Source organism: Neurospora tetraspora (assembly GCF_033439725.1).
Source record: "Neurospora tetraspora strain CBS 560.94 chromosome Unknown B0H65scaffold_6, whole genome shotgun sequence".
In the NCBI taxonomy this organism is placed as follows: Eukaryota; Fungi; Ascomycota; class Sordariomycetes; order Sordariales; family Sordariaceae; genus Neurospora; species Neurospora tetraspora.
The window spans coordinates 948526-975749 of NW_026944388.1; the positions used below are offsets into that span (position 1 = coordinate 948526).

The window sequence follows — 27224 nt, forward strand, 5'->3', positions numbered from 1 at the left end:
TTAGAATATCAATTAATATTATTGGATAAAATAAATATTAGCCTTATAATTTTAACCTTTATATAATTAATATTATGATATTATTAATTAATAATAGATGTATTTAAAATATATTAATAATATATTAATTATATTTATTAAGAAGTCGGTTAGTATCTATATATTAGGAGGGGTTATATTTTTTAATTCCTTTAATTTATCGAATTCGGCCGCTATACTATCTATTTATTCTAAATTAAATATTATTAATAATTTAGTAAAGATTATATTATTCTACTTAATTAAGCCGAACCTAATAATAATAATTAAAGTATTAATATTAGTAATATTATTATGAACTATTTTACGAAAATAATTTAAAGATATATTAAAGATAATTTACAGGCTATTCGTATGTAACGAGGAGATGTCGGTTGTAATCAGTTTACAATCGTATTTGGATATACAATCGTTAATATTTAAGAAGAGTACTTAAAAACGCGAATGATATTATTTCTCTATAGGGAACTTCGAGCGAGCGATTAATTATTTTTCTACGGGGAAAGAAAATATTAAGAGGGCGAGGATCGGATAAGAGATTTTTCACAGTGTAGGGTCGGTCTTAGTATATCCATTTAGGTTAGGAAGCTTTAGTAATGGGGTCGGGTTATATGAGTACTCGGCGCGGTTGGATGACCTTTCTATTGGCGAAACGCAAGCGAGATCACAATTCTACGGGGACGATTGGTCGACTCTTTCCACATTTGATTTGCACATCCAGCTCCTGCCCATCTCCGCGTCCTGTTAGAAGCTGTCCACCGCTCAATCTTTTGCCAAATGAGCTTCTCCAGACATGGCCTCACTGGATCTCGTCTGACGATCTCTGGACAACACGACCAGACGGGCTGTTTGATAAACCTCTTTGTTTGTGGAGAGCGCTCCCCTCATCAGGAAATCGATGAACGGCGAGACCTGCGCGCTTCTGGAATCGTTATCGTCATCGAGTGTTGCCTCTCGCATAATCGATCGACATTATTCCCCTTTTCTCGGTCCTATTATTTACCACATACCCATATCTTCTTTTTATATCTTGGTAGTGAAACAACATTTCGTCTCTGGCATGACTGAAGATCTTGATCCTCGACCTGCATCTTTCTGGAACGATTCCACGACATGGGGCACTGTTCAACACTCAACACCAGAAGCATACTTCCAGGCATCTACCAACCAGGTCACAATAAAGTCTCAATAGTGCCAAACTTCTGACGCTTGGGCTTCTGTTGGCGTTGTTGGCTCCCGTCCCGTCGGTCCCCAATGTCACAGCGCCAATGTTACCCAGCGGCTTCGCTTCCCGACAAGAAAAAAGCAAGTCCGTCAAAAGTCTCCCCAGTGCTCATTTCAACACCATGTCCGGTCCGGGCGAGCCTTAATTTCCACCCCGCAAAATGGCTTCGAATCGAAATGCTCGAATCTCTCGGCAGCGGCACGGCGGAGTCGTGTTTCCACTTCGTGATCTCTCCTTCAATATCCAAATTCGTGCTCGACCCTGGAAGACCCATGGTTCCCCGGTCCCTCTGCTTGCTTCTGATTTAGAACCTTGGAACCCCTATATTCCCTCTGTGACCGCCGGTTTGATATGTTGAAGGCTGTCCAGATGGTTCATGACAGCATTTTGCACCATCTAGCATCCTTCGTGGTGAGGACTATCGAGAAATCTCAGTCGTTATGCTGCAGTCTTTTTGTTTTCTTCGATGAAACTGCTAACTCGAACTTTCCTATAGACAGGTCTAATAGTAAGCAAAGTTACAGGAGTCTCTTGAGCCAAGTTGCCAGTTAGCTCACATACGTCTTCGATACATACACGACCAGAAAGATGATATGGGAACATTGGCCTACCTCGGAATGACTTGCGTGTTGAGGCTCGTTGGGGAAGGTCAAGTGTCCTTGCCTTTCTACGTCAACGATCGAACATCGCAGTGTTTCCCTTCCTTCAGCATCCCGGCCGATCATTGAGGTCAAACGAGCCGTATGATTCAAACAGTATCTCGAAACAAAACGACAGTTCGCACATACGGTCATCCGATGGCAGGGCAAGAGGGATCATGCCCTCGAAGACAAGCGTCTTTTGGCTACGACTATTATGACAGCATCGTCAGCCGCATGGTCACATATACAGAGAAAGCTAACAAAAGTTGCTGGCATGCGATGTGGTCTCGGTGGCGTCTCGGGTAAGCACACTTCTTCCATCAAAGGCTTCGTCAGCACCCATGTAACTAATACCGTCGAGCACAGGAAAATCCAAGCAGCTATCATTCGACATCGACGAAACCACAATCGTTTGACGACATACGAGGCAGTTGATGACATTTCACGAAACCCAATTCACAAAAGAACCCAACCACACCGACTCGAAACACACGCACTGCGAAACATTCCCCGCAACCGACCGGCACCGCCCGACTCTGAGCCCGGGGCAACCATGAGGCTTGGACGGAAACATGTTTTGCGATAAGCGTTAATTTGGCCGACGCTTCTCGAGACCTCGGCTTATAAGGATGAGAACCTCCGTCAAAAAAGTCAACACCTTGAAATGTTGGGAAATCTTACATTGCCAATACAGACTATATTTCCCTACAGGGAAAGAGACATCGAAACTGTGAAGCATGGCTTTGTTCAGCACTTGGACCCTGCAGAATTTTCGCCGTGGCTTGTGCCGTCAACGGTCATCCTTTACGAGAAACTGGGGACGGGTAGGGCTGGGTAACGAGAAACGGCTTGACGGTTTGGGGTGAAAGAGCCTACACCATCCAGTGGTGGGCGGCCTACAACCACATCAGGCTACGCGACGCTATCACGCTTTAGGCCATTCGAGAGTCAGACAACGTCCAACATGCGTGAGAACTCAATAACGAACGCCGTCGTCATTGGCCAGTTGCGACATCCAAGGTTTACATGGTCCGTGCACGATCCAATACCAACCTCCCATGGTATCATCGTCGCCAGCCATTGGCCTCGTTGGTTGCCTTGGTGCTGAGCCTCTTTCCTGCGCAACGAATGCGCAGCATCATCCTCAACCCGGCTTATGTCTTGTACCATGTCTGCTCCCCGAGATGGCGACCTCCCCGTGCTCGGAATCATGGATGGAATCGTACTTGTACAACTGGGCACTCGCTCAATTCCTCTTCATTACTCACTAACAACCTGGGAAAAGAACATCGATTCTCATTAGCTGCGGCTTGTCCTACTCCAATATTGGAAGAGCCTCCCAAGACTCGTCTTCACCATTATCATCTTCACACTTATTTACTGCCAGGCCCCTACCACTTCGATCACAGATTCCCATAAGGCATCACGACTAGTGTTTCATCTGTCAAACAATACGCCCAAGTTGTCTCCAGCTCTTTCTCGACCCCGCATCACCGTCTGCCCAGCCACTTGGAGTGCGTGGTTGCCTAAGCTGGCCATCGACGTGGAATCTAAAAGAATTCGTCCGACGAGAGTTGTGACCAGTTTGAGCATATCAAGGTCCAGCAATCCCCCCGCAGAGTCGACTTGAGGTCTGCTTGTGAGACATTTCTCATCCCTTCTCAGTTCGAGTATGAGGACTAATACACCTCAGAGTGTCCCGTGTGGCTATTATCTTATGTATGAGACGGACCATTTTCCCCGAGACGCCCCGACCATATCTGCCTCACATGGCTTCATCTTCCGCAAATCCTGAGGCACGCAGTCTTGCCGCTGGCCCGTACAACTGTCCGGACTGTACCAAAGTCTTCGCCAGACCCTGTGATCTGAACAAACACAGCAAATCTCACACTCGACCGTTCAAGTGCCAACATTCTGATTGCAAGTACGCCGAGCTTGGCTGGCCAACACTGAAGGAACTCGAACGCCACAACAACGATAAACACTCTCCTAACCCGATCATCTACGCCTGCGAATACGAAGGTTGTGACTACGAGTCCAAACGAGAATCGAACTGCAAACAACACATGGAGAAGGCCCATGGATGGCTGTACACCCGGAGCAAATCCAATGGCAAACAGCCCGCGGATAGCTCTCCGATAGCACCCGTTTACCGGCTAAAACCTGGACCGCACGTTGCCTCAGAATCTTCTACTCCACTTCTCAAGCAGTCATCTGACTTTCTGCCTCTCCCTAACCATCATCAGGATTTTACCCTATTCCAGGATGACACCGACCAGTCCGTCATATTCGATGACGATGATGAGGATACAAGTCACCATCACGATGCTCCTCAACTTATCCCTTGGACATCGCCTGCTACCCGTCTACGGAGGAACGGAACCATGATCGAACGATTTGATCAGACATATCACGGCAATCAAGCTCTCAGGATCAGTGATATTCCGGTTGACCCATCGCTCTCCGATCTTGTGCCGCGAGTCTTAACATCTGCGGCAGCTCCATCTACCTCAGCAGCATGCGGCAATAATGGCACCAATACCTCGGAGACCTCGAGGCAAACTCAGTCATCGAGACAACAACCAAGAAGGGTCCCAGGCCGCCAACGTAGGAGAAACAGCGATGCCGAAGAATCAAGAAAGAGAGTCAAGCCAAACCCTACAGAAGTTCTCGGAGATAACGAGGGATTCACTGACAGCACTATGCCGTGTATCTTCCGCCACTCACACCCACACCTTTACAATAAGGAGACCAGAGACAAGTCCGATCCGTGCCACACGACGCATCGAGACATCTCAACCCTAGCACGACATCTGCTCCGACCGGCACATCGCCTCAGCGTGGACATCCGCATGATCTCATCATTTGAGATCCAAGACAAAAATTACCTACACCCACGGGTTGGCCTTTGCCGCCGTTGCTGGCAGCCTTTCTTTGACCACTTAGAGTTTCAAAGTCATTTGGATCTCGAATGCGAGAAGGTGTCTAAGGGGAAGCGGGAGAAGTGGCGAATCATGCGCGATCTTTTCACGCCATTGGTCCAGCAGCATAACGAGCAGAGCAGCCTTTCACAAGACCTTGATATGGCGGGGCAAGAAAACACAGCACACCGAACAAGGGGTTCGATCAACATGTCAAACAAAGCTGGAGATCATTCTCGCCAAGATTCGGTATCCGGCACTGCCACTCCAGCCAACTATGGGACGTTAGTTCCCTCCAGATCCAGCCTTGAGAGTGAAATCCACCTACTCAGAGAAGAAAACCGGCAGCTCAGGGAGTCACTGATGGCCCAGGAATCTAGGCGAGAGTCACTGGCGAGTACTGTTCACAGTAGCGCCGTCCATCTTGCATCCGAGGTGCCATCTGGTCTCGGGCTAGTCTCTGCGCCTCGGATGCCCAATTCCAAGGATTCAAATTCGGATCAGGAGAGCCTAGTAGGATACATGGATTCTCAATCCACGGATGTCGATCGTGATGGCTTGATGAGCGAAACACCGGAAACCTTCATGAGACAGAGGCAAGGGCTCGGCCTGCCCTCCCACTCAACCGTCCACCACGTTCCAACAAGTCCATCCCCGCTACTTATCGACTCATTCCAAGATGTGCCCAACTTCAGCCAACCGCCAACGAGCGCGTCGCTTTTCTCCGCCCGAAAGCACCCCACTTCACTCGCCGATTCCGCCTACGGCACCTGCACCGACCCTCGGCGAGGAAGTCTGGGTGAGTCCGGACAGGCGGGATGCGCCCCGGCAGGAACGATGGCAGATATCTCGGGTGGTCCGCACAAGAATTGGTTCAACAACTCGAGTCAACAACGACAAGATGGCGGATCACTGACAACAACTATGTTCGGCGACTACCAGTTTGGCAACAACAACATCCACAAGACCATGGACATGTCCAGACCTCCCACGTCATCCTCTTCTACCCCAAGGGGAGGATCAAGCCTTGGTGTCGCGACAACCCAGCAGCCTCAGCAGCCTCAGCAACAAGACTTTTCAGGGTGGTCCAATCCCAACCCTTTTGCCACGGCGTCGACGTCTCAGCCTTCACATGGCCTTTTCGAAGACGCCTCGTTTGATTTCTTCGTGGCGGCGCAGACGGATTGTGGCGAAGAAACTGGTGGGTATAACCCGACTAGTTCATCACAGGATTTCGTTTTCTCTTCTATGTGATTATGTGAAACCATGGGTGGTGTGGAGCTGATCTAGCTCTGTCAATCATCACAGACTTCGGAGTCGAGGGGGTGGTTTCATTTTCATGATCTCTTCTCGTTTCTTGCGGGCGTTTGTCCAACGCGTTCTCTTGCCAGGATTTTCAGGTTTTCGCGTGTTAAAAGAGGTTCTTTGCTTTGGTTGTTGCGTACCGGGAATTCCATCTCCCTTCTTGAAAACTTTCTGCCCATCTTTGCCTCTCCCAGAAAATCTTGTACTCACTTGTTTCCTCTCAGCATTCGAACCACTCCTTGTTTACCAAGCATTAGATGTGCATGGGATCTACTACCAATGTTTAACGTCCTTTGAGAAAAACCGACTGGATAACATTTAGCGTAAGACTATGAACGCACTCTGGCATACGGATCTCTCGAGTTGTTGATGGAGGTACAACGCGAGAAGAGATGAATGGTCTGGCGTGGCCTTGTGTCATGAAACAATAGAAATACGCAGGCATGGCTTAGAAATGACATCCAGTCCTGATTGAATACTACGATGAGCAGGATGAGCAGGTTCGTTTACGAACGCCAGAAAGGAGGGCAAGGGTATTCGAATAAAGATCGGTCCAATGTCCGAGACACGCTTAGGCCCGGTTCATGAGCAGCTCGACCGACATAATCGATGGTTGGAGATTGTAGATGTGATGGGGGAAAAGGACGAATACTGGATACTGGGCGCCATGGGACGTAGAGCCTGTTGTATCTGTTGTAGTATTCTAAGTAATGATGATGATGATAAGAAGAAGAGGAAGGTCTGGAAGCCAGGGCCGCCCTGCCCAGCTTAAGTACTAGGCTGGCAACAAAGGTTCTAAGAACCTTTGTCTGGCAGTCACGAACCAGATCCTTCATGACTAAATTAGACTATTCTACAAGGTGCTGGAAACCCGTGCTGGAAACCCAAGGTTTCCTGTATCAAGATGGTAGCACATTTTAAAGCGCGGAAAGCAATAGACAAGGGTACGGGCCTAAAATCTCTATCTCAAGTATTTCTTTGCCTTTTTCTTTAATAATCTTCACATATTTCTTTAGTAGTCTTTACCTCTCTCTTCACCTCTCTCTTCACCTCTCTCTTCACCTCTCCTTAAGGTCAATAATGTCGTACGTCGAAGACATTCACAAACACGCTTAAGGACTCTCGTTTTGCATCTTGAACACTTACATCATCAGCTTGAGATCATTATCCCTCACTACTATACTATCAAGAAAACCTGCCATATTTTATTTCAATCCTTTTTATGTACCAGAAACCCACTTCCTTATATACCCGAACCTTCAAAAGCCAAGCTACACCACACCACCCATCTATCTACTCTAGATAGAAAGCTGGGCAGTCTCCGCCTTGGACAAAGTCTCCTGGTACCTGCTCAGGCGTTCAGCAACCTCACCATTGCAATAATCCTCCACAATCTTAGGGGAGTTGCCAATGAACAAGGCAGGATCAACAAGACCATCGATCTCGCCCCAAACAGGCTTGAAGAACTCGTTCTTCTTGATGCGCTCGAGCAAGTCGTTCTTGCCGCCCTCCTGCTTGACGACAGCGCTGGCCTGGTGGGACAGGACGCGGATCTCCTCGTGGGCGTCCTGGCGGGAGACGCCGTGCTGGGCGAGCTTCATGAGGATGGACTCGGTGGCCATGAAGGGCAGCTCCTGGTCGATGCGGGCGCGGACGACAGACGGATAAACGACCAGGCCGTTGGTGACGTTGTCGAGCGCGAGCAGGATCGAGTCGGCCAGCAGAAACATCTCGGGGATGTCCATGCGGCGGATGGCCGAGTCGTCGAGCGTGCGCTCGAACCACTGCGCCTTGAAGGTGTTGCTGAAGTTGACGGGCAGGTTGGCCAGCTTGCGGGAGAGGGCGGCGATGCGCTCGGAGCGCATGGGGTTGCGCTTGTACGCCATGGCCGAGCTGCCGATCTGCGACTTCTCGAACGGCTCCTCCATCTCCTTCAGGTTGGCCAGGTGGCGGATGTCCGAGGCGATGCGCTCGGCGGTGGCGCCGAGGGCGCACACGGCGTTGGCGACGCGGAGGTCGACCTTGCGGGTGTAGGTCTGGGTGGAGATGGGGTAGGTGGAGGGGAAGCCGGCCTTCTGGCAGAGGATCTTGTTGAGCTCGACGATCTTGTCGGCGTTACCCTCGAAGAGCTCGAGGAAGGTGGCCTGCGAGCCGGTGGTGCCCTGGGCGCCGCGGAACTGGAGACGCTCGCGGACGGTCTCGATGTCCTCGAGGTCCATGACGAGCTCCTGGATCCATTGGCAGGCGCGCTTGCCGATGGTGATGAGCTGGGCGGGCTGGTAGTGGGTGAAGCCAAGGGTGGGAGTGTCCTTGTACTTGAGGGCGAACTCCTTGAGGTTCTGGATGACCTTGGCCAGCTTGGGGAGGATGAGGTCAAGAGCCTTCTGGATGAAGATCAAGTCGGCGTTGTCGGTGACTGTTTCATCTAGTCAGTATGGTTCGTTCCCTGAAAACGACTAGTAAAGAAGTGCGTACCGTAGCAGCTGGTGGCCTGCGTGATGGGAGGTCAAGGTCAGCGCACAAGTCTTCACTGATACAGGGAGCAATGTTGTTCACTTACACCCAAGTGAATGTGGCCGGCAGCAGCAGGAGCATCCTCGCCATAGGCGTGGACGTGGGCCATGACATCGTGCTATGGGGATCGATTAGCAGAGATCTCTGTCATATGCCTGAAGGGTAACTTACACGGAACTTGTTCTCGTACTCACGGGCGACATCGAAGGCCTTGTCGCTCACGGTAACGTGCTCGCGCATCTGCTCGATGGCCTCATCGGGAATGTTGAGACCCAGCTCCTTCTCAGCCTCGGCCAGCCAGACCCAGAGTTGGCGCCAGGTGGAGGCACGGGTGCGAGCCGAGAAGATGGACATCATCTCCTGGGACGCATACCTCGTGGCGAGGGGGGTCTTTGAGTGGCATGGTGCGTTAGCTTGGTGTCATCTGGGTTGATTGAAGCTGGCATAGGTCTGGGTGAGAAGAGTGTTCAGGATCTCATGGGAAAGGGTCGAGTCAGGCGTGGTGGTTTGGGTCGAGGAGGGGCAGCGCCAAAGTGAGGGTATCGCGGGGTCGAAATCAACGCATGAAGAAAGTCTTCAGAAGTTTTACCTGGTACTTGTCGTAGCTGGACATTTTGGCCTGTTCGAGTGTAAGCACTGGTCCTACTTTTAAAACTCTGCAAAGAATTGCTCACCGGGTTCTCTTCTTCTCGAGATATACTGAGATGAGGATGATGGAGGGGTAGTTCAATGTTTGGAAGTGGGATGAGTCGATGATCTGATGTCACTTATAAAAATTTCATTCACCAATCGCTGCAGCTCAATTGGGGGACCCTTGTGGTCGCCCTGCAGCGTCCCAAGACAGCCCCATAGCGTCCCTGCAGCAGAGGAGTCATCGCCCGTAGCCGCTCTCTTTCCCCCCCGGATCGGTAGGCCATTGGCCCCGCAAAATCCCGCGCTGTAGCCGAACATCGGCCCCGGAGAGCGTCCGTTCTCGCATCCTTCCCTCCGTCCCGGTCACGGAACCTGTCACGGTACGTTGCACACCAAAGACACGGTACGAAAGCCGATCATTTTGGATGCAAACCACCTCATCTCCGGAATGCAATTCCGAAACATCTCTCCCCAACTCCCTTATATTCCTCGTTGTTGTAGGAAGCATCCATTTTCGAACCCTCTGGCACGCAAGCGGGGGGAGCGGCTCAAAACCATCCTCTAGAATACTCTCCCTTCCTTTGAAGTTGTCAAAGTGCCATTAAACCGCTCTTCCGAGAGCGTTGCCCTCACTCACCGTCCATCCGCCAACTTCGTTCCATTCTCTATCTGTCTCCTCGGAAGACCGCACTCCCTCCGACTCGCGCAATGCTTACTCCCTTCCCTTTTTCCCTTGGCCCCGTTCCCATAATGTTGAGAAGACAAAGTGTCGTCCAAGATGATGACCTTTCTCCCCATCGCCACCCGCCTCCTCATTCCTCTTTTTCTCCGAAGAACGGCGGTAGACTCGTATGTCTTGCTACTAAACCGGCTTGCCATCTTTTATTCGCAAAGTAACAGAGCAGCTTATGCTACACGAGCAAACTGACGTGCAGGCAGGAGCGTTTGCTTCGTATCCAATACCGGGACAGGCGCAAGACTCATGGGTTTGACGTTAGCACTCATGTATCCACGTCGGGAGGCCAGCAGTCTGAAGGGAGAGACCACGGGAGTCGATACATGCGCATGGGCTTGAAATAGAGCCACATCGCGACTACACGCTGTCCATCTCAAAGTCAGCCGAGCCGTATCAGAGAAGTTCCCGGTGAGGAAGCAGGTGATGATGGCCATGGAGAAGCCTGTGGGTGTTTTTTCCGAGGCAGAGGCGTGTCCTGACAGATGTTATTGGAAAGACGACAATCAAAGGGATGCGATCACTGTCAAAACCGGGTATGATCACGGACATGCAGTTGGGAAGACAGCGATGCCAAGAATGTCACGGTTATGGAGGGTTCTTCGAGGGAAAGAAGAGATGATACAACATACGGGTAGATTTGCGTACCTGATGCATGGCACGTTACTACCACGGAATGGGGTGGTGGTGTTGTGCTGTACCGCTTCGACTATGGGAGTTTCCGTAGAGGTATCGACCGACCACCTCAGCTGCTACGACGACCATCTCTGATCTGATCGAGAACAATTGGGCTATTTCCGGTAAAGCGGCAGTCACACAGCCAGATGCTGAGTCCTGGATGACGACGACACTTGGCTTCCCTGGTCGACGGAGGTTTTCCCATGCAATTAATGTATGCATCGTGGATGGTTGCAGAGACGAGGTCGAAGCGCTCAAGGTCGATAAACGAGGACCAACATATGAGACATGTGTTATCCGCCTTCTCGCGATGCGCATTGCACAGCATTCTTATTCGGGTGTCTGGATGGAATCATGATGCGAAAAGGACAACATCGAGACGAGAACCAGTTGGAGTGGAGGAGTTGAGTCTGAGAAAGGAAGGAACTCGAGAAGGTGGAAGCTTCCGTTTCCAGTCTTCCATGCCAACAGGTACTTAACCTGGCATGTCGGAGGTTAGCTCTTGCCGACACTGGTAGAGGTAGGCATCAGATGTCGATCAAGAGAGGGCATTCGGGGGAAACGGCAAGCGCGGAGAAATATGCTCGTCACTTCCTTCAATACCTCTAGGGCTTTCCCTCGTTTCACAAACCCATTTTCGACTCGACACAATTTCCGAGCAGAACGCAACAAAAAAGTTCAGAGTGAACAGTGTCGAGTACTTCTCTTCCTGGCCCAAGCTGAGGACCCGAGACCTATGAGGCAGCAAACGTCTTATGGCTCCGGAAACCAGATTGTGGTTACGTTAAACGAATGCTTCAGTCGCCTTCGTTTACAGTCCCTTCGCTGCAAAGCAACAACAGCAACTCACAAAGCTGACGTTTTCCTCGTCTTGTTGTCGTAATCACGTTTGCTAACCGACTTTTCGCAGAACATGGTTGTCGGTTCCTGTTGGAAGTCCGTGCCCTGGGCCGCCCATTCACCGGCTTTGCCCATTCACTGGGCCGTTCCATTACCGGCACTCCCTTCCAGGTATTTAGGCTGCCCTGGTTTCCGTTTCTCCTCTTCCGTTAGACAACTACAATCAAGCCCTTTTCGTTGTCGCCTTCCAGCCTCCATCAGTTCCTCTCTTCCGCTGCTCCATCAACGGGTCACAGTCCTCCCCAATTCAGCCGAAATTCAGATATTGACAACGATTCGATATTCCAGCGCGGCATCCTCTCCATTCGGCCTGGTTGTGCATTTTGCCGCACCATCACCTCTTTTTGGGGTTATTCCCAGTTTGCCCCTTACAATGAAGTCCCCTGGCACTCGAGGACCCCAGATCTGCCGGCAAGCGACCGGAACATCAGCCGGCCATGAGGCTGATCCCCCGCATATTTCATCTTGCGAGAGAACAAACATTCCTACAGCTTTCCCATTTGAGTCAGGGGAACAAACATCTCTGGATTAAAGGATTAGAGGATTAATAGGTACTTGGCCACCTTCAAGTGACTGCCTTGTTCCTGCTCGGGGATTATCTTTGCTATTACCACCGAATACCCACAGATACCCCCATATTACCTTGGCCGGTTTCTCGGAATGCTTACGCCGTGGCGCCGTGTCTCATCCCCCAAGTCACCCCTCTGCACCTCCTCTTCAACTCCGACGTTGTGGCCGCGGTTGTGATGTCCGACTTGGTATCACCATGCTTGCCTACCTCTGTAATGAAACCTCAACCTCCGTGGGCTTCTTGATGCCTTCTCTCCTTAATAAGTACAAACACGTTGGGTGGCGCACCCACGGAAACAGGGGCTTGTCACACAAATGACATGTTTACCGAAAGGGACAGCGGATCAACAGCTCGTTCTTCTAGAATGGCGGATATTCTTAACCTCGTCGGCTACCGGCAGGAACTCTTCGCGGGATAGGGCCGGGGTCCCAGTCCTCCTCGTTCCGAGGATGCATTTTGTACGAGTCGAGTTCCAACTACACATCATCTTCAAGCACACTGACCCCATGTTACGAGCATCTCATACGCCTGCCGCAGCTGCAGCGAGAGGAACGAAGCCAGACAAGGTCCCGCGACTGCAATGGCACAGCTTACGATGCGAGGGACGATAATATGTACATCGCAACCTTGTGGTTTGTATACCATGTCAACGCCGCGTCTCCCAGAGAGATGGTATCCGTGGTTTTAATTTATGTTGCTCCCTCCATCCCTCCATGCAATCTAAAAGTTGACCCGATCTGCAACATTACCGCGTGTACTCGCGATATATTTCGTCTTTCCACTTGTTAACCCAAGGCCGGCCGGTAGTCTTTGTTCCCATACTTTATGAGACCTGGTTCTTCTTTTGCATCACCCTTTTGCACGTTCTGCGGCTCGTCTATTTGCTTTGACTTTTTGTCCTTGTCGCGCTGGCACGTAGCCACTCGATGCCATACCCGCTGACGGATATCATCCTCTGACCGGTTACAACAATGAAGCTGTCTTCCGCTCTCTTAGCCACTTCGCTTGGCTTGACGTTTGCCCATGACAACAGCGGCGGCCAGCATGTGCCAAAGATTCTGGGAGGCAGGAAACTTGTGTCCGAGCTAAAGGCTTTCCGTTCGGGACCTGTGCACGCAGCTACTCCTTTGAGTGAGCGTGCGCCAACACTAAAGCAGAAATCTGGCCCGCGCAAGCGGGATGCGGACGACCAACAATGCGGGCCGGGACTTGGGAGTTGTGCAGCTGGAAAGTGCTGCTCCTTTGAAGGGTTCGACTAGCTCCCCTCTCTTCAAGCTGCTGGGTATGAGTACTGACATCCCCCTGATAGATGGTGTGGAGTGGGAGAGGACTATTGCACTGCTCCTGATTGCCAAATAAACTATGGCCCAGGATGCGACGGGGTATGAATGACTACGGCCCAGAACAAAACCGAAAACTTGACTAACGGCCGGCACAGAACCAAAAGCCTTCAGGGCCTGACACGTCGGGAATTGCAAGGCCAAAAGTGGGCAAAGTCCTCTATGCCGGAGGGGGAATCTACGATTGCGTTACCGATGGAGACATTGCGTTGACATTCGACGATGGACCGTACCTCTACACCAATGATCTGCTCGACAAGCTGAAGGTTCGAACTCCCTTGTTGTGTTCTTCGGACGATAACAGCTGATGTTGGAGACAGAGCTATGGAGCCAAGGCCACCTTTTTCATTACGGGCAACAACATCGGTAAAGGAATGATCAATGACCCAAGTACTCCCTATCCGGCGATTATCAGGGTAAATAACTTGTCCTCAAAGACTCTTTGGCTAATAGTTTACTGACTCTCTTCACAGAGAATGCATGCAGAGGGCCACCAAATTGCCAGCCATACTTGGTCCCACGAGAACGCCAGTCAGTTGACTAACACTCAAATGACGAACCAGATGGTGTGGAACGAGATTGCATTCAACTCTATCCTTGGTTTCTTCCCAACGTATATGAGGTAAGTTCAAACGGATCTTCGACTATAACCTTATTTTCTAACTCTCAACTAGGCCCCCCTATTCGATCTGCGAGAAGAACTGCCAAAACGTTTTGTCAACACTCGGCTACCATGCTGTTTACTTCGATCTTGACACCGAGGGCTATCTGCATGACGACGCCAAACAGATCCAGACGAGCAAGAACATCTGGGATAAGGCTATTAAGGATTCCAATCCCGCTAGCGACAGCTTTCTCCAGATCGAACACGACATTCACGTACAAACGGTTTACAACCTGACGGACCACATCTTAACTTCGCTTTTTTCCAAGGGATACAGTGCGGTGACAGTAGGAGAGTGTCTGGGCGACCCGGCGGAAAACTGGTACCGTACCGGACCGGCCGTTCCGTCGCTTAGCTCTACCTCGTCGGTAAGATCTACTACATCAACCACCAGCATCAAGCCCTCGAGCACTTCCACCAGCATCCGTACTACCACGAGATCCACAGTCCTTGCAACTACCACATCCACAAGCACAAGCACAGGCACAAGCATCAAGACACGATCCACTGGCATCCTCGTTCCACCAACTACGAGCACTTCCACTACTAGCACAAGCATCCGCACGAGATCTACTGTCCTAGTCATTCCAACCACGAGCACAAGCACTACCAGCACTCGTTCCACAACAAGTAAGGCCTTTTCCCCTCCCTACTGGCCTCTCCTGGCCCTCCCCATCATCCATCTCTTGATACCGTGAACTTCGCTCGCCAAACCCAACCCTCTCTCATCCGAAGGGGGGCCGGTTCAGCAAATGTTCTCCTACCACCCCCTCCTATCCGCTGTTTTAGTGAACCATAACATTGATGATTTCCTCCCAACCAATCTAGCAAGAAGAACACACTTATAGTTAGGTGCATGGAAAAGCTGAGCTGACCAAATCCTTAACTTCTTTCCGTTACATCAGTAACAAACCCAACAACAACAACAACAACAACAACAACAACAACTTCTTCAACACCACCCCCGAAAGACGGCGACTTAACCATCAGCATCAACGGCGAGTGCGGTCCCGACTTTGGCCAGACGTGCTTGGGAAGCAGGTTCGGGGAGTGCTGCGGGTCGGCAGGGAGATGTGGCTCGGGCTTGTTGTACTGCTGGGCGCAGGTTGGGTGTCAGGTTGGGTATGGGAATTGTTTGATGGGTTCTGTTGAGGGGACTGGTGAAAAGGTTGAGGAGAGGTAGTGGAGTGGTGGAGGTAATGAGGATTGTAATTATGGATGGTGGGTTGTCATTTTAGGTGTCTATGGATGAAAATGTGTGTACTTACTCTTCTGGCTTCTGTCTGCTTCAAATGAGTTTTTTTTTTTGTCTTGTACGGATCAGTGTCTCGGGTGATTCATCGTGCTTGCTCGCCTTGTTTGAGATCACAAGACAAGGTAGACTTGAAACATGTCTCCTGCGAAAGGACAGCGACGCTATCCCCGTAGGTAATGGGAGAACGTCCATCTGGCAAACGGACATGTTCCACGGTAAGACTATTCATTCGTTTCATACACGTGTCAACATTCACAAGTGTCATCACATTTCACCCAAAAAGCATATCAGGAACCAAGAAAAATTGTGTAGCGGCATTTGACCCATTCGGGTTCTTCGGGACACCATCTTTTGTGGTGTCCCAGCCAAAAAAAATCTTTTGATTTTGTATTCAAAATTGTGTACGCCGGAGGCGTGACAGAACGAATTGTAAAGCACCAAGGTATTGGTATAGTAGTAGACAGGACATAGGCAGGCAGTTGGTATCGCCTGAATATGAACAAAAAAGGACAAATATGACATCGTTGCTCCACTCTTCCTCCTCCGTGCCGCGCGCGCTCGCTCCAAGGAACGTGAAATGCTTTCTCTTATCAAGAAAAGGGCCCGTTGAGCTCCCCTATGCTTTGTTCACCTCGTCACCTGGAGCAACGATGCTTGCTTTGCTTATAGCTTCCTCAACCCATGAGAGAAGAAGAAAGCTTAAGCGGAAGCAGCAGCGGCCTTGGCAGCATCAGCAGCCTCCTCAGCAGCGTTGAGCGCCTCACGCTCCTGCTCGAGCGCAATGCTCTCAAGAAGCTGGTTGGTGACACCCTTCTTCTCGTCGGAGACCTGGGCGCGGAGCTCAGCGACGGCATCAGCGATGCCAAGCTGCTCGTCGGTCCAGAGGGGAGCCTCGGGCTCGACGCCGGCCTCGCCAACGCCGATGAAGCCGCCCTCGGCGGCCCAGTCGCTGGTGCGCTTGATGCCGAGCTCGGTCCAGATGGAGTCGAGGGCGGCGACGAGGTGGTCGCGGAACGGCTTGGTGTGGCCCGGGGTTGGGGTGATGCGCAGACGCTCCTGGCCGACGGGGACGGTAGGGTAGTTGATGCTCTGGACGTAGATCTGGTGGTCGGCGAGGAGCTTGTCCGAGGCCTTCTTGGCCAGCTCGGCGTTGCCGACGAGGATGGGGATGATGTGGCTGGGGTTGGGGATGACGGGGATGTCACGCTCCGCGAGGGCCTCCTTGACGGCGCGGGTGTGCAGCTGCTGGAGGCGGCGGTCGCCGTCGTAGCTCATCTGGTACTCGATGGCGGCGCGGGCACCGGCCATGACGGCGGGCGGGAGGGTGGTGGTGAAGATGAAGCCGGGGGCGAGCGAGCGGATGGTGTCGACCAGCTTGGCGCTGCCGGCAATGTAGCCACCGACGCAGCCATAGGCCTTGCCGAGGGTGCCGGTGAAGATGTCGATGCGGTCGGCGATGGTTCCCTTGGTCTCGCCGCGCTGGTGGGCCTCCCAGTCGAGGTGCTCAGCGACACCGGCACCGTGTGGGCCGTACATGCCGACGGCGTGGACTTCATCGTTAAAGGTGATGGCACCGTACTTCTCCGCCAAGTCGCAAATCTTCTCAATGGGACCGATGGATCCGCACATGCTGTACACTGACTCGAAGGCAATGATCTTGGGAATGTGTAGCGGCAGGGCAGCCAGCTTCTTCTCCAGATCATCGACATCGTTGTGCTTGAAAATGATCTTCTTCGCCCCAGAGTGACGGATACCCTGGATCATGGAGGCGTGGTTGAGACTGTCGGAGAGAATCACACAGTCGGGGAGTTTGCTACCGAGGGTAGCCAGTGTCGCGTCGTTGGCGACGTAGCACGAGCTGAAGACGAGCGCAGCATCCGTAGCATGGAGCTTAGCGAGAGTATCCTCGAGTTCGACAGCATGCTTGTTGTGACCCGAGATGTTTCTTGTGCCACCAGCACCGGCGCCGTACTCATCGAGGGTGTCGTGCATGGCCTTGAGGACGTGTTGGTTACTGCCCATGCCGAGGTAGTCGTTGGCGCACCAAACTTCAACCTTCTCCGCCTTGGTGGCCATGTGGGCACGGGGGAACTCCTTGGCCAGACGGTTGATGTTGTTGAAGTAGCGGTACGACTTGTCCTTGTGCTTCTTCTCCAGCTCGTTCTCGTAGAACTTCTCATAGTTGAACTTGGTTCCATGGTTGCCCGAAACAGTGCAGGCGGCCGGCGACGGGTTCGCGGCGGTGGCGGTCGTAGGCTTCAAGGGGGGATGGAGAGGAAGGCCGGCTGTTCAAGGGGCAAAGTCAACATACTGTATTACGGCGCACAAGATCTGCGTGACTCACCCTTCTGGCCGGTGAAGACACCCTCGACGGCCTGGGCCTCGCGGGGACGACCGGTGTGCAGCTTGGCCTTCTGGACGAAGGAAGCAGGAGCAGCGCCGGCGCGGCCTCCAATGCGAGCAGACTGAACAGCCATGGCCTTGCCCATGACGGGGCAGCGGTGGGCGAGGACCTGCAGCTTGGAGATGGCGCCGCCGCAAGGAGAAGCGGCAGGGCGCGCGGCGGTGGTCATGGCGCGGAGGCTGGAGGCTGTGGCCTTCTTCATGAAGGGGCACACGGCCTTGGACTGGCGAAGAACGGAGTCCATGATGGGCGTGGTGTTTTGCGATGGCAACTTGTGTGGTCGTCTAGGAAGATGCGCAAAGCCGTTCGGTAATCTGTTTCGCCAAGGCGATCAATGGAGAAGGGAGTGTTGATCTGGAATAGCTGAGGATGTGCGTGGAGTGGAAAGGTTGGAAAAAAGAGGAAGAAGAGGGGGGGAAGAGGAAGTCGAAGGAGATGTTCTTCGGGAAAAAAGCTGAGGCAAAAAGATAGGTGGGTACATGTTTCGGCCGTCGGCGAGCCTTCGAGCGCACCAACGTCGTGGACACTGGAATTGACCAACCAGTCAGCTCCCAGGGGGCACTATAAGCGGGGACAAGACCACAACCTCGCTCCATGTTCCACGGTCCCTCTGGACGCATGTGGATCATATTCATAACTGGCTGGACCGGATCAGCGAGTCCCGGATCGTTCGAGGTTTGTACATAATAAAATCCTTTTTTCTCTTTTTCGATCTTCATGACCCCAACCCAGAACTTGTTCTTTTTGGTTTCTGTTCTTCTTCTGTAACATTCAACGTATGATTACATACATACCAACGCCTAAAAGTGAACGAACCGTTGGTGCCGTTTCTCTCTCAGCGACTCGGAGTCGTCTCGGCAATCGGATGCCACGGATTAGGTTTGGTTTCAAATGCGATCCTTCACAAATGGCCTCATTCTGATTGGCTGACACATGTCTGCAACGGTTGTCGGCCCCTGTACCGGTGGAATCCCGCACGCGGAAGCGGGGTCCGGAATGACTCCGTACAGCTCCATACAGTAATATACGTGGGTACCTTTGGCAGCGAACCCGCCGTCCTTTGCGTCTCATTCATCGGTCGGTCGGTCTGTGAAGTGTCAACCACCTGTCTTCTTTACTGCGTATGTACATCTGGGCTGCCATTCAGATGCACGTCTGCACGTAATTGACTCGATACCTGATTGATGATCCTTCCGTTTCGCTCGTTTTGGATAGGTATGGGGAAATTGCCTCCAAGAGTCACTTTGCTCAACATCATTATCCGGGGATTCGTTTTGTAAACCACGCCTATTGTTCGGGACCGGAATACCGAACGTCTTTATATAGACTAAGTATGCCATGTATCACCGCCTATATCATTGGGGCTCGTAAGGGTATCTCCTTCCTAAGAACGCCATGTTGTCCTATCCTCAAGCCAACTGAATCACCGCCAAGTGAACAAAAATGCTCGCTCCTTTAGATACCTGATGCACGTTGTATAAAATGCTTCTGGTAACTATAACTGTACCATCCTCCTCATAATGCAACGCCTGTCCAAGCCTTAACCGTGTCTTGCGATGCCATGTTATGCCATGCGACCCTTCCCTTCCTTTTCCTTCCCTGAGCTTACCAACAAAATGCTCACTCGCCCATGTCGCCTCGACCGTCCCTCTGTCCGCCACTGATGATATCCATGAGGTTGCTTCCGGAACGCCAACGCAATGACTAGAATGGTAGATGGGGAAAGAACAGGGTATCTCAAGAGAGAGAAAGAGAGCAAAACGAAAAAAGGGGGTTATCGACTCTAGGAAAATGGGGTGAACGATACTTTCAGTCGTCATCAATCACCAGGGGCATATCGGCCGTGCCACCTGGTTGAAGCCTCCTCTTTTTCTTTTTCCTTTTCTCCTTCTTCTTCTTCCGTTCGATATCTTCCGTCGACGTTCGGCTGGGAGTGGCTTTGGTGCTGGTGCTGCTGCTTCTTGCTATACGGTCTATAGCTTCAGGTTCCGCAATAGGTGGTCGCATTTTCGTTTTCTCACTTTTGATGGTCACGTCGGCCGTCAATTCTGGGGCGTGCTGTTAGGTGATTTTCTTTGTCAGTTATGTTGCTGGTTTCTTCGTCTTCCACTTGACGCGGGGCGATGTGTTGGTGGTGGTGTTGCCTACGTTGGCCTTGTGATGCGCCCACGTTTCTGACTTGAACAAGTCCTCTGTCATCGCCTTGTATTCGGCGATTTTGTCCTTCATCTGAGCCATGCCCATAGATACTACCTCGCTGGGCGTGAGGTACCCTGTGAGCAAAGCCTCTCCAAACCTGGAACTTTCAGTGACCGTTTTGCACAAGCATCGCAGTTTATCCATTCTAGGGAGTGTTCCTGCGGCCATATCCTGGCGATCACATTCCGAATTGATCTGCATAACCAGATCTTGTGGATGGATTGACGTGTCGTAACCCTCATCCCGAAGCTTTCTGTGTACTTCGCCGAGAGCCTCGAGAAGTTTTGGGGTAGTATCCTCCGGTTTCCTTGGTTTGGGGATTATTTCCGGCGCTTTGAGGGTATCGGGCTTTCTTGGGGCTTCGGCCACCTTGTAGTGCGTATTGGTTCCGAGAATGGGATCCAACGCGGCCACTTGACCGTTAGCCGGGCATGGTGATGAAGCAACTGTTTGACTCGCTGTGGCAGTTGAAGCTACTCGTGGAATTGGTGCACCCGCTTGGGTGCTTGCAGAAATGTTGTTCGCAGCAGAGGGGGGGATACTAGGAGCTGAGCCCGGTGTCGTCGGGTTACGTTTGTCTCTGAGGTGAAGTGGGACTAAAATTCGGATTAGCTGACGTCGCTGATTTGTGTCTTGTTGTGCGTGTTTGACCAGCGCGGACGGGGACTCACCGCCCGCAGATATTGGCGTACCAAGATTTGGTGGAAGAGATGGCAGCGAAAATTCCGCAACTGTTAACATCCGCCGCCTGTACTCCTCGGGATTGTTGATTCGAAGCTCTTCCAGCTCAATCTGCTTGTTCAATTCCCGGTGTTGCTCTGCTGTGAACTCATACACTTCCTCCCTTTCGAAAGTCTCGGTTGAATCAATTTCGCGGATGATTTTGCTGCACTCGGCGGATGCAAGGACGTTGTCCAAGACTTCTGGATCAAGGCCCTTCACAGTTGACAGATCCTTTTGCTCCAAGTTCTCAGGGGGTGTGATGAAGTATTCTCTCATCCTGGTTGAAGAGGGGACTGGCTTCTTCTTATCCACAACCCGCTCCGATAACTGCCTCTTAAAGACAGCCAGATTGTGAATGGCGGTCTCGTAGGTACCGCCGACCTTGAGATGATAAACAAATACCTTCTTCCTTTGGCCAATCCGATATGCTCTACCGACAGCCTGCTGCTCTTCCGCGGGAGTGAAGCCAAAGTCAAAGAGGACTACGCGGTTGGCCCCAGGAATGTTGAGACCGACACCACCAGCCCTGGTGGAAATCAGGTAGACATCGAGTGAGTTATCCGTGTTGAAATCCTTAGTAGCGGCCTGACGTTGGCTGACCGGTGTGTGTCCATCTAGCCGTTTGTAAAGGATCTTCTTCTGCTTGAAAAGATCCTGCAGGAAGTCCAAGGTCGGGATGCTTTGAGAAAAGACGAGTACCTTGTCGCCGATCTGTTTGCACTCCTTAATGATTTGCAAGAGCACAATGACTTTGGTAGAATGCACAATGTCCTCGATGCCCCTAATCGACACCTTGGCGAGAACATCCCTTAGCGTGTCCCGCGACAAATCCAGTGGTTCATCATTTTCATCGCTGTCTGGGTCTTCATCGTTTGTTATGCGTTTTCTCCTCTTGACCAGTGCTGGATTAGTACTTAAACGTTCCTGCATCTTGCTTTTGAAGATTTTTGGATGCGCTAAGAGCAGCTTTAGAGAGGCGATGAGACCCCAAACGCAGGCATTGCGATAAAGATCATTTCCCTTGTTCCGCTCTGCAGTCTCCAGATATTCTTTGTAAGCATCTCGCTGAACCTTTGTCATCTGGATAGTGAGGATGAACTCCCTTTTCTGCGGAAGCTCGTCAACCAGGACTTGAATGTCCTTCCTGTTCACCTTCGGCGCGACAATGGCCTTGAGAATTTGCAGGCGTTCTCTGGCGAGGTTCTTTTGCGAGTCGCTGCTGTCGGCATGTAGACCCTCGCTAATGGGCTGGGCGTATTTTTGGTTGAACTCTCCCACATCGCTCAGGTAGTTGGGAGCTACCCAGTTGATCATGGAATAGTAATCCATTACATTCTTGGTCAGAGGTGATCCCGTCGTGGCAATACGGCTCATGGTGTGGAAACCTTGGACTACAGCGTACAACTTGGAAGTCTTATTCTTGAACCGATGAGCCTCATCGCAGATCACAATCGATGGAGAATCGTGTAACAGTTCAGCCACATTGTCTTCGTTTCCTGAGACTAGAGACCGGAACAATTCGTAGCCCATGACCAGTACGCCTCGAGACCGCGCCCATTCCTTGATCTTGTTAACCCGCTCGCTGGGTGGCACCGTCGCCGCATCAATCTTGGTGATTTTCCCCAAGATGTGCTCAGGCGCCCAAATACAGATCTCGTCGATCCAGTTCTCAACCAAACCAGAAGGGCAAAGAATCAAGGCTCTACCAACCCGAAGGTCCTTGGGGATCTGGGCAACTATCCGAGGGTCGTCGGATTGGGATGCCTCGGCAATGGCAACCAGCAAGGTGATAGTTTGCATCGTCTTGCCTAAGCCCATCGTATGGGCAAGCAAGCACCCCTGGCGTGAGTTTGACTCAACCACGATCTGGTCCCACATGAAGCGGACACCGTCTATTTGATGGTCCTTAATCTTCCCTCCAATCTTCTCATGGACATAGATCAAAGGAAGGTCGTCGGATTCTTTGGTTTCGTTGATGATGAGACGTGACTTGTCAGTCGGTACTGATCCGGTTTCGGCAAGTTTCGCCCGCAATAGTTTACGGCGTTCGTCCATTTGTTTCAATAACGCCTTGGAATCGACTCGGAGCTGTTTTGCCTTTTCGTCGTGTTTAGGTCGTCGGCCTTTCTTCGCAGATGACAGAGGGAATTGGGAGGACAGCTCCTCCAAGTCTGTATCCATATGCTCGGACTCGCTGATATCCATAGGAGTATCTTGAGTTGCCTCCGGGGGTTCAGCGGAGGTCATCTCCATTGGAGTGGGTGACTTGGGCCCGGGGCGGAAATAGTGAATGCAATTCTGCAGGAAGTTGAAAAACTCTTCAAACCGCGGATATTCCCGATTGAGCTTTTGGCAGGTAACGCAACGAAGGGTATTTGATCTAACCTTCAGCCGTCCTTCGCTAAAGTCAGAATAAGTAAGAAACAGGAGGGCCAGAATGAGACTGATCGAGTCCGGATCGACATCGATCCTAGAGATCCCGGTAGCGGCTCGGTCAATGAGTGGCTGAATATGCTCTTTCCATGTCTCTTTATCTCCGCGATCTTGAACGGCATCAAAGATCTCCGACTGCCGCAAAGGTGACCAGCTCCAGAGAGCGGCAATCACAAGGCGTTCGCCGTCCCTGTACTTTGCCCAGAACTCCGTTCCAAGTTCGCCGATGGCATCAACATCAGTGAGAGGAGGAACATTGGCAAGCTGGTCCACGTCGGCTGGTGAGGAGAGAATTTCGATAGGTTCTGCTGGGATTGTATGAATCAAGCGTTGAGGAGTTGTTGGTTCAACCTTGTTTACCACCCCTGTCTCGTCATCAACCGCAGGAAGTTGAGCAGGAGTATCTACTTCTTCTTCCGGTATTTGGTTTGTTGACTCCTCTTCTGTCGTTGGGTTCGAGGGGCGGTCAGGCGTGCTAGGGCGGGTAGATGGATTAGTTTCCTTTGGGTCAATGACCATGTGATCTACCGGCGAAAGATCATCCTCGATAAACTGGTCCTCCTCCTCAGAATCGCTCGTTAAGAGTTCTTCATCGCTGGCGAGTGTCTCTCTCTCCTTCTTGGGCTCTGGCTTTAGCCTGGGAAGCGTCGAAGGCTTGGGCGGCTCATGAGGGTTCTCGAGCAAGTTAATGAGCCAGGTCTGGTACTTCCTGTCGTAGACACTCTCCTCCAAGAATCCTTCAGCCTTGACCTCAATCTTGTCCTCTTTGAACCATTTGTGACGAAGAAGCTCTTCTTTGACTTTTCCAAGTCGGACTTCGAGGCTTCTGAGCTGGTTTTTCGCGAAGGTGATGTGGCTCAAACGGGTACGGTTTCGCCGGGCGTCTTGCCATATCTTCCAGGCCCGTCGTTCGAATTTAGGCTTCTTGGCCTTCTCCCAACTGACTTCCAGTCTCTGAATAGCATCTTGTATGGCCTCCTCAGCCTGCTCTGGACTGAGCACTTGGGGCTTGTATCTGCTTTGGCGGGCTTTCTGTTCTCGCTCCTCCTCTTCATACTCTCGGTATGTTTCTGAATCTACCGACATGCTGTCATCGTCCTCTCCAAAGTCCAAGACGACCTCCTCGTCCTCATTCACAGAAGGGCTGCGTTTACGGAAGAATTTTCTCATTACTCGAGCCACCTGTAGGGCGCGCGCTGGTGGTACTGCAGCAGGCCTCACCCAGTTGAACTCCTCACTGACCTCATTGTCATCGCCATCGTCATCGGACTCAAAGTCGTACGGGAGGCTTGTGATGTCCTCAGAGCGCAAGGCGGAAGAATCAAGATAAGTGAACTTTGAATCCTCGGCGTCCAAGAAGCGATCGAAGTTGACATCGGAAGGGAAGGTGCTCGTTGGAAGGGTAGCCGAACGGAAAGAAGCTCCAGTCTGCGAGGATGGAATGTCGAGCAAAGGGTCGTAGAACATATCACCTTCTGTGAGGATAAAAGTCCTCGCTTGAGCTGGGGCAGCTGTCGATACAATGGTAGGAGCAATCCTCCTCTTTTTAAGAGGGCGCTCCGGGTTCATCGAGAACTCCTCAGTGTCTTGTCGAAGGCCACTGTCCAAAACGCGCTTCTCGGGTGATTCTGGTGGCTGGTCAGGAATACCGGACATTTGAACATCCTGCGCTTGCTCTGCAGGGGCGGCATGCTGGCTTATGACACCCTCCATCGGCGTCGGCGCCACGGCAGGAGAATTTGTCACAACAGGAGCCGTCTCAGAAGCGGGACCACTGACCACCCCGGGAGTTGGCTCGGAAGCGGCATCATTGAGCACAGCAGGACTCGCCTCCGCAGCTGTGTTGTTGACTATAGCAGGACTCGCCTCCGTAGCTGTGCTGCTGGCTATAGCAGGACTCGCCTCCGTAGCTGTGCTGTCGACTTCAGCAGGACTTGGCTCAGAGACGGGACCGTCGATCGCCGCGGCAGTCGGCTCCGGGATGGACCTATCGACGATAGGAGGTGTCGGCTCAGAGGGATTCAGAGGATCTGGCTTGATGGCCGGAGTCGCACCAGGCGGACATTTCGGGAGGTCGCTATCCCTCTTTTGTTGATAATACTTGGTACTGATCTCCCTGAACTGTCTGATCGCTTTTCCGATGGATAAATGGTGGGCAAGCTTTTTGATGCCTAGCGTTTCCCAAAACGTGGGCCAACCATATTCGTCTGAGTACGTAAGGAGTGTCTCTCCATCGATCTCGAGGTCCCGCAGCTTAAATGCAAGGCGTTCTGGGTCGGGTAGCTTATGCGGAGCAGGCGCATCCCATGTACGCTCCGGGGTGCATAGCTCTTTAACCACCCGTTCAACACTCCAGTTGAACGGGTCATTTTCGTTAAGCTCAGCCATTGTGTAGGCGCTCAACGGGTTTCTGAAGCTACTAGACGCGGTCATTAGTATCATGCTAAGGATGCCTTTACAACCAGAAGGGGGAGTATTACAGGCGTGAAAGGAATCTGTGTTCGATCAATGACCTATATGTTCACTCCTTTCCTTTGACGGTCAGATATTGTTCTGCCACTTGAGGGAAAGCTGAAAAATTTGCAGTTTAGTGTCGGCAATAGAGTCGGCTCATGGCGATCTTGACGGTGGTCCTGCTTTTGGCGTTTAGTAACCCGACTTCGTCTCTCGAAAGCGCGTATGGAGAGATATCCTGGGTGTCTACTCGAGGCGATAAGATCCCGACAGCTCGAGCGGGAGGGGCAAGATGATGGTGGAAAGGGTGATGAAGTGAGAAAAAAAGGAAAGGATATATATAACGCGGGTATGGTAGAAAAAAGTGACCAAATGAGCCGTGACGGGTTCCCGACTAGATGTGCCCTGCGCAAACCGAGGTTTCGAGCGCTAAATCGAACTTGATCAAATTTGCGGCCACATATCTGAAGAAACGAGGTGTGGGGGGAATATGGTTGGATGAAACAGAAATCCAAACGGACGTCATATGGCCTAGGAGGCAGACCTGCCGTTGGCCATGACAATGGGAGCCGTGAATAAACCGTGAATGAAGGCGATGTTTGATATGATGCTCAGATTGGGATCGAAGGTGATATGTGTTATTCAACACCGGCTCGGTGTCGCGATCAGTGAGAACAAGGTGAAAGTGAATCGGGGAAATGGAGGGGGATTAGGTTTCCTTGGACCTAAATAATCGAAGGCAAACACGACCGCGATGAACCTTTTCAAAACAAAGAAACTTACTCGCCGGTGGTGAGAGCATCTGCTGATAATCCTCGTCTTACACAGCAGATGCCTCGCCTTGAAGCAGCTTGCGCGCGGCTGATGGCATCGATGGCCGGATGCGTAATACAAAGCTGAAGTCGAGGTGATGTCTGGATAAAGTGGCCGACGGGTCTTGCCAGACGGGACGGGACGGCGGGGAACCTTGGAGTCTCGGGCGGCCATCGTTGCTGAGGTTTCAGACACGCGGAACGCGAAGTCACGTTATCCGTTGGGCAACACTGGCTGCACAATTTCAATAGTTCGTAATGATACTGCAACACAATGTTAATTACACACAGCACAATGTGAGCGATTCGGACGTACTAATAAGATGAACTCACTATTCGTCTTACCCTCCCCCTTTCAAGTTGAGAATGAGAAGAATATTTCGCCCTTTCAAGGGGCCAGTTGCCCACATCCACTTTCAAAGATATTTGAGCAAGTCAGTGCCAACGTGCCCACCGCTGCAAAGACGGAAACTCATAGCGGCCCGTTTCTGTTACTCAGGCCTAATATGGCGTAAGAAGTCTGTATGGTGCCTGGTAAAATACTAGTAAGATACATATCATCTTGTAAATTCCCAGTGGTGCCTTGCCAATCGGCGCCCCATGCACTGAAAGAGGGGCATCGAAGTTCCAGACTGCAGCGGTGTTTGGCAGGTACGTTTGTAACAATCATCCCATGTCCAAAAAAACATGGAAGCTTACAAATTCAACTCGACAAGATTTGAAGACTTGACGGATTGAGACCTCTATTGTGAATCCAAGACATGATCAAATACGTTCCGT

General features: G+C 51.5%; 6 protein-coding genes across 6 annotated transcripts; 3 read left to right on the forward strand and 3 right to left on the reverse strand.

Moving 5' to 3' along the window:
• The first annotated feature begins 2711 nt into the window (after window positions 1-2711).
• On the forward strand, window positions 2712-3475 carry B0H65DRAFT_253261 (uncharacterized protein). Its single transcript, XM_062822510.1, has one exon. It carries the CDS (start codon window positions 2932-2934, stop codon window positions 3322-3324), a length of 393 nt encoding a protein of 130 aa, XP_062679199.1. The 5' UTR covers window positions 2712-2931; the 3' UTR covers window positions 3325-3475.
• A 199-nt stretch (window positions 3476-3674) lies between these two features.
• Window positions 3675-6080, forward strand: B0H65DRAFT_431319 (uncharacterized protein; the record flags this gene model as incomplete). Its single annotated transcript, XM_062824937.1, has 1 exon — window positions 3675-6080. One exon carries the CDS (start codon window positions 3675-3677, stop codon window positions 6078-6080), a length of 2406 nt encoding a protein of 801 aa, XP_062679200.1.
• A 1071-nt stretch (window positions 6081-7151) lies between these two features.
• On the reverse strand, window positions 7152-9341 carry B0H65DRAFT_471770 (adenylosuccinate lyase). The gene is made up of 5 exons (XM_062827117.1): window positions 9235-9341; window positions 8817-9035; window positions 8692-8763; window positions 8607-8622; window positions 7152-8547 (listed from the first exon to the last, which is right to left on the reverse strand). Exons 1-5 carry the CDS (start codon window positions 9256-9258, stop codon window positions 7430-7432), a joined length of 1449 nt encoding a protein of 482 aa, XP_062679201.1. The 5' UTR covers window positions 9259-9341; the 3' UTR covers window positions 7152-7429.
• A 3790-nt stretch (window positions 9342-13131) lies between these two features.
• On the forward strand, window positions 13132-15347 carry B0H65DRAFT_510424 (glycoside hydrolase/deacetylase; the record flags this gene model as incomplete). Its single annotated transcript, XM_062828401.1, has 7 exons — window positions 13132-13409; window positions 13470-13542; window positions 13599-13766; window positions 13821-13916; window positions 13974-14122; window positions 14175-14528; window positions 15155-15347. 7 exons carry the CDS (start codon window positions 13132-13134, stop codon window positions 15345-15347), a joined length of 1311 nt encoding a protein of 436 aa, XP_062679202.1.
• Window positions 15348-16029: 682 nt separating this feature from the next.
• On the reverse strand, window positions 16030-18270 carry B0H65DRAFT_253398 (5-aminolevulinate synthase mitochondrial precursor). The gene is made up of 2 exons (XM_062822511.1): window positions 17764-18270; window positions 16030-17704 (listed from the first exon to the last, which is right to left on the reverse strand). The coding sequence occupies exons 1-2, from the start codon at window positions 18065-18067 to the stop codon at window positions 16119-16121; spliced, it is 1890 nt and encodes a 629-aa protein (XP_062679203.1). The 5' UTR covers window positions 18068-18270; the 3' UTR covers window positions 16030-16118.
• Window positions 18271-19754: 1484 nt separating this feature from the next.
• Window positions 19755-20359, reverse strand: B0H65DRAFT_253424 (uncharacterized protein). Its single transcript, XM_062822512.1, has 2 exons — window positions 19972-20359; window positions 19755-19871 (listed from the first exon to the last, which is right to left on the reverse strand). The coding sequence occupies exons 1-2, from the start codon at window positions 20221-20223 to the stop codon at window positions 19866-19868; spliced, it is 258 nt and encodes an 85-aa protein (XP_062679204.1). The 5' UTR covers window positions 20224-20359; the 3' UTR covers window positions 19755-19865.
• Between the last annotated feature and the right edge of the window lie 6865 nt (window positions 20360-27224).

What these genes read in the sequence shown, in the direction of transcription:
- B0H65DRAFT_253261 (XM_062822510.1), top strand. Translation starts at nt 2,932, where the DNA reads ATGGTCCGTGCACGATCCAATACCAACCTCCCATGGTATCATCGTCGC.
- B0H65DRAFT_471770 (XM_062827117.1), bottom strand. Translation starts at nt 9,258, where the DNA reads ATGTCCAGCTACGACAAGTACCAG. An exon ending in CCAGCTACGACAAGTACCAG is followed by an intron (nt 9,036 to 9,234) that starts GTAAAACTTCTG and finishes TGCCACTCAAAG; the next exon opens with ACCCCCCTCGCCACGAGGTA. An exon ending in AGTACGAGAACAAGTTCCGT is followed by an intron (nt 8,764 to 8,816) that starts GTAAGTTACCCT and finishes CGATCCCCATAG; the next exon opens with CACGATGTCATGGCCCACGT.
- B0H65DRAFT_253398 (XM_062822511.1), bottom strand. Translation starts at nt 18,067, where the DNA reads ATGGACTCCGTTCTTCGCCAGTCCAAGGCCGTGTGCCCCTTCATGAAG. An exon ending in TGTCTTCACCGGCCAGAAGG is followed by an intron (nt 17,705 to 17,763) that starts GTGAGTCACGCA and finishes CCCCTTGAACAG; the next exon opens with CCGGCCTTCCTCTCCATCCC.
- B0H65DRAFT_253424 (XM_062822512.1), bottom strand. Translation starts at nt 20,223, where the DNA reads ATGCAGATCAATTCGGAATGTGATCGCCAGGATATGGCCGCAGGAACA.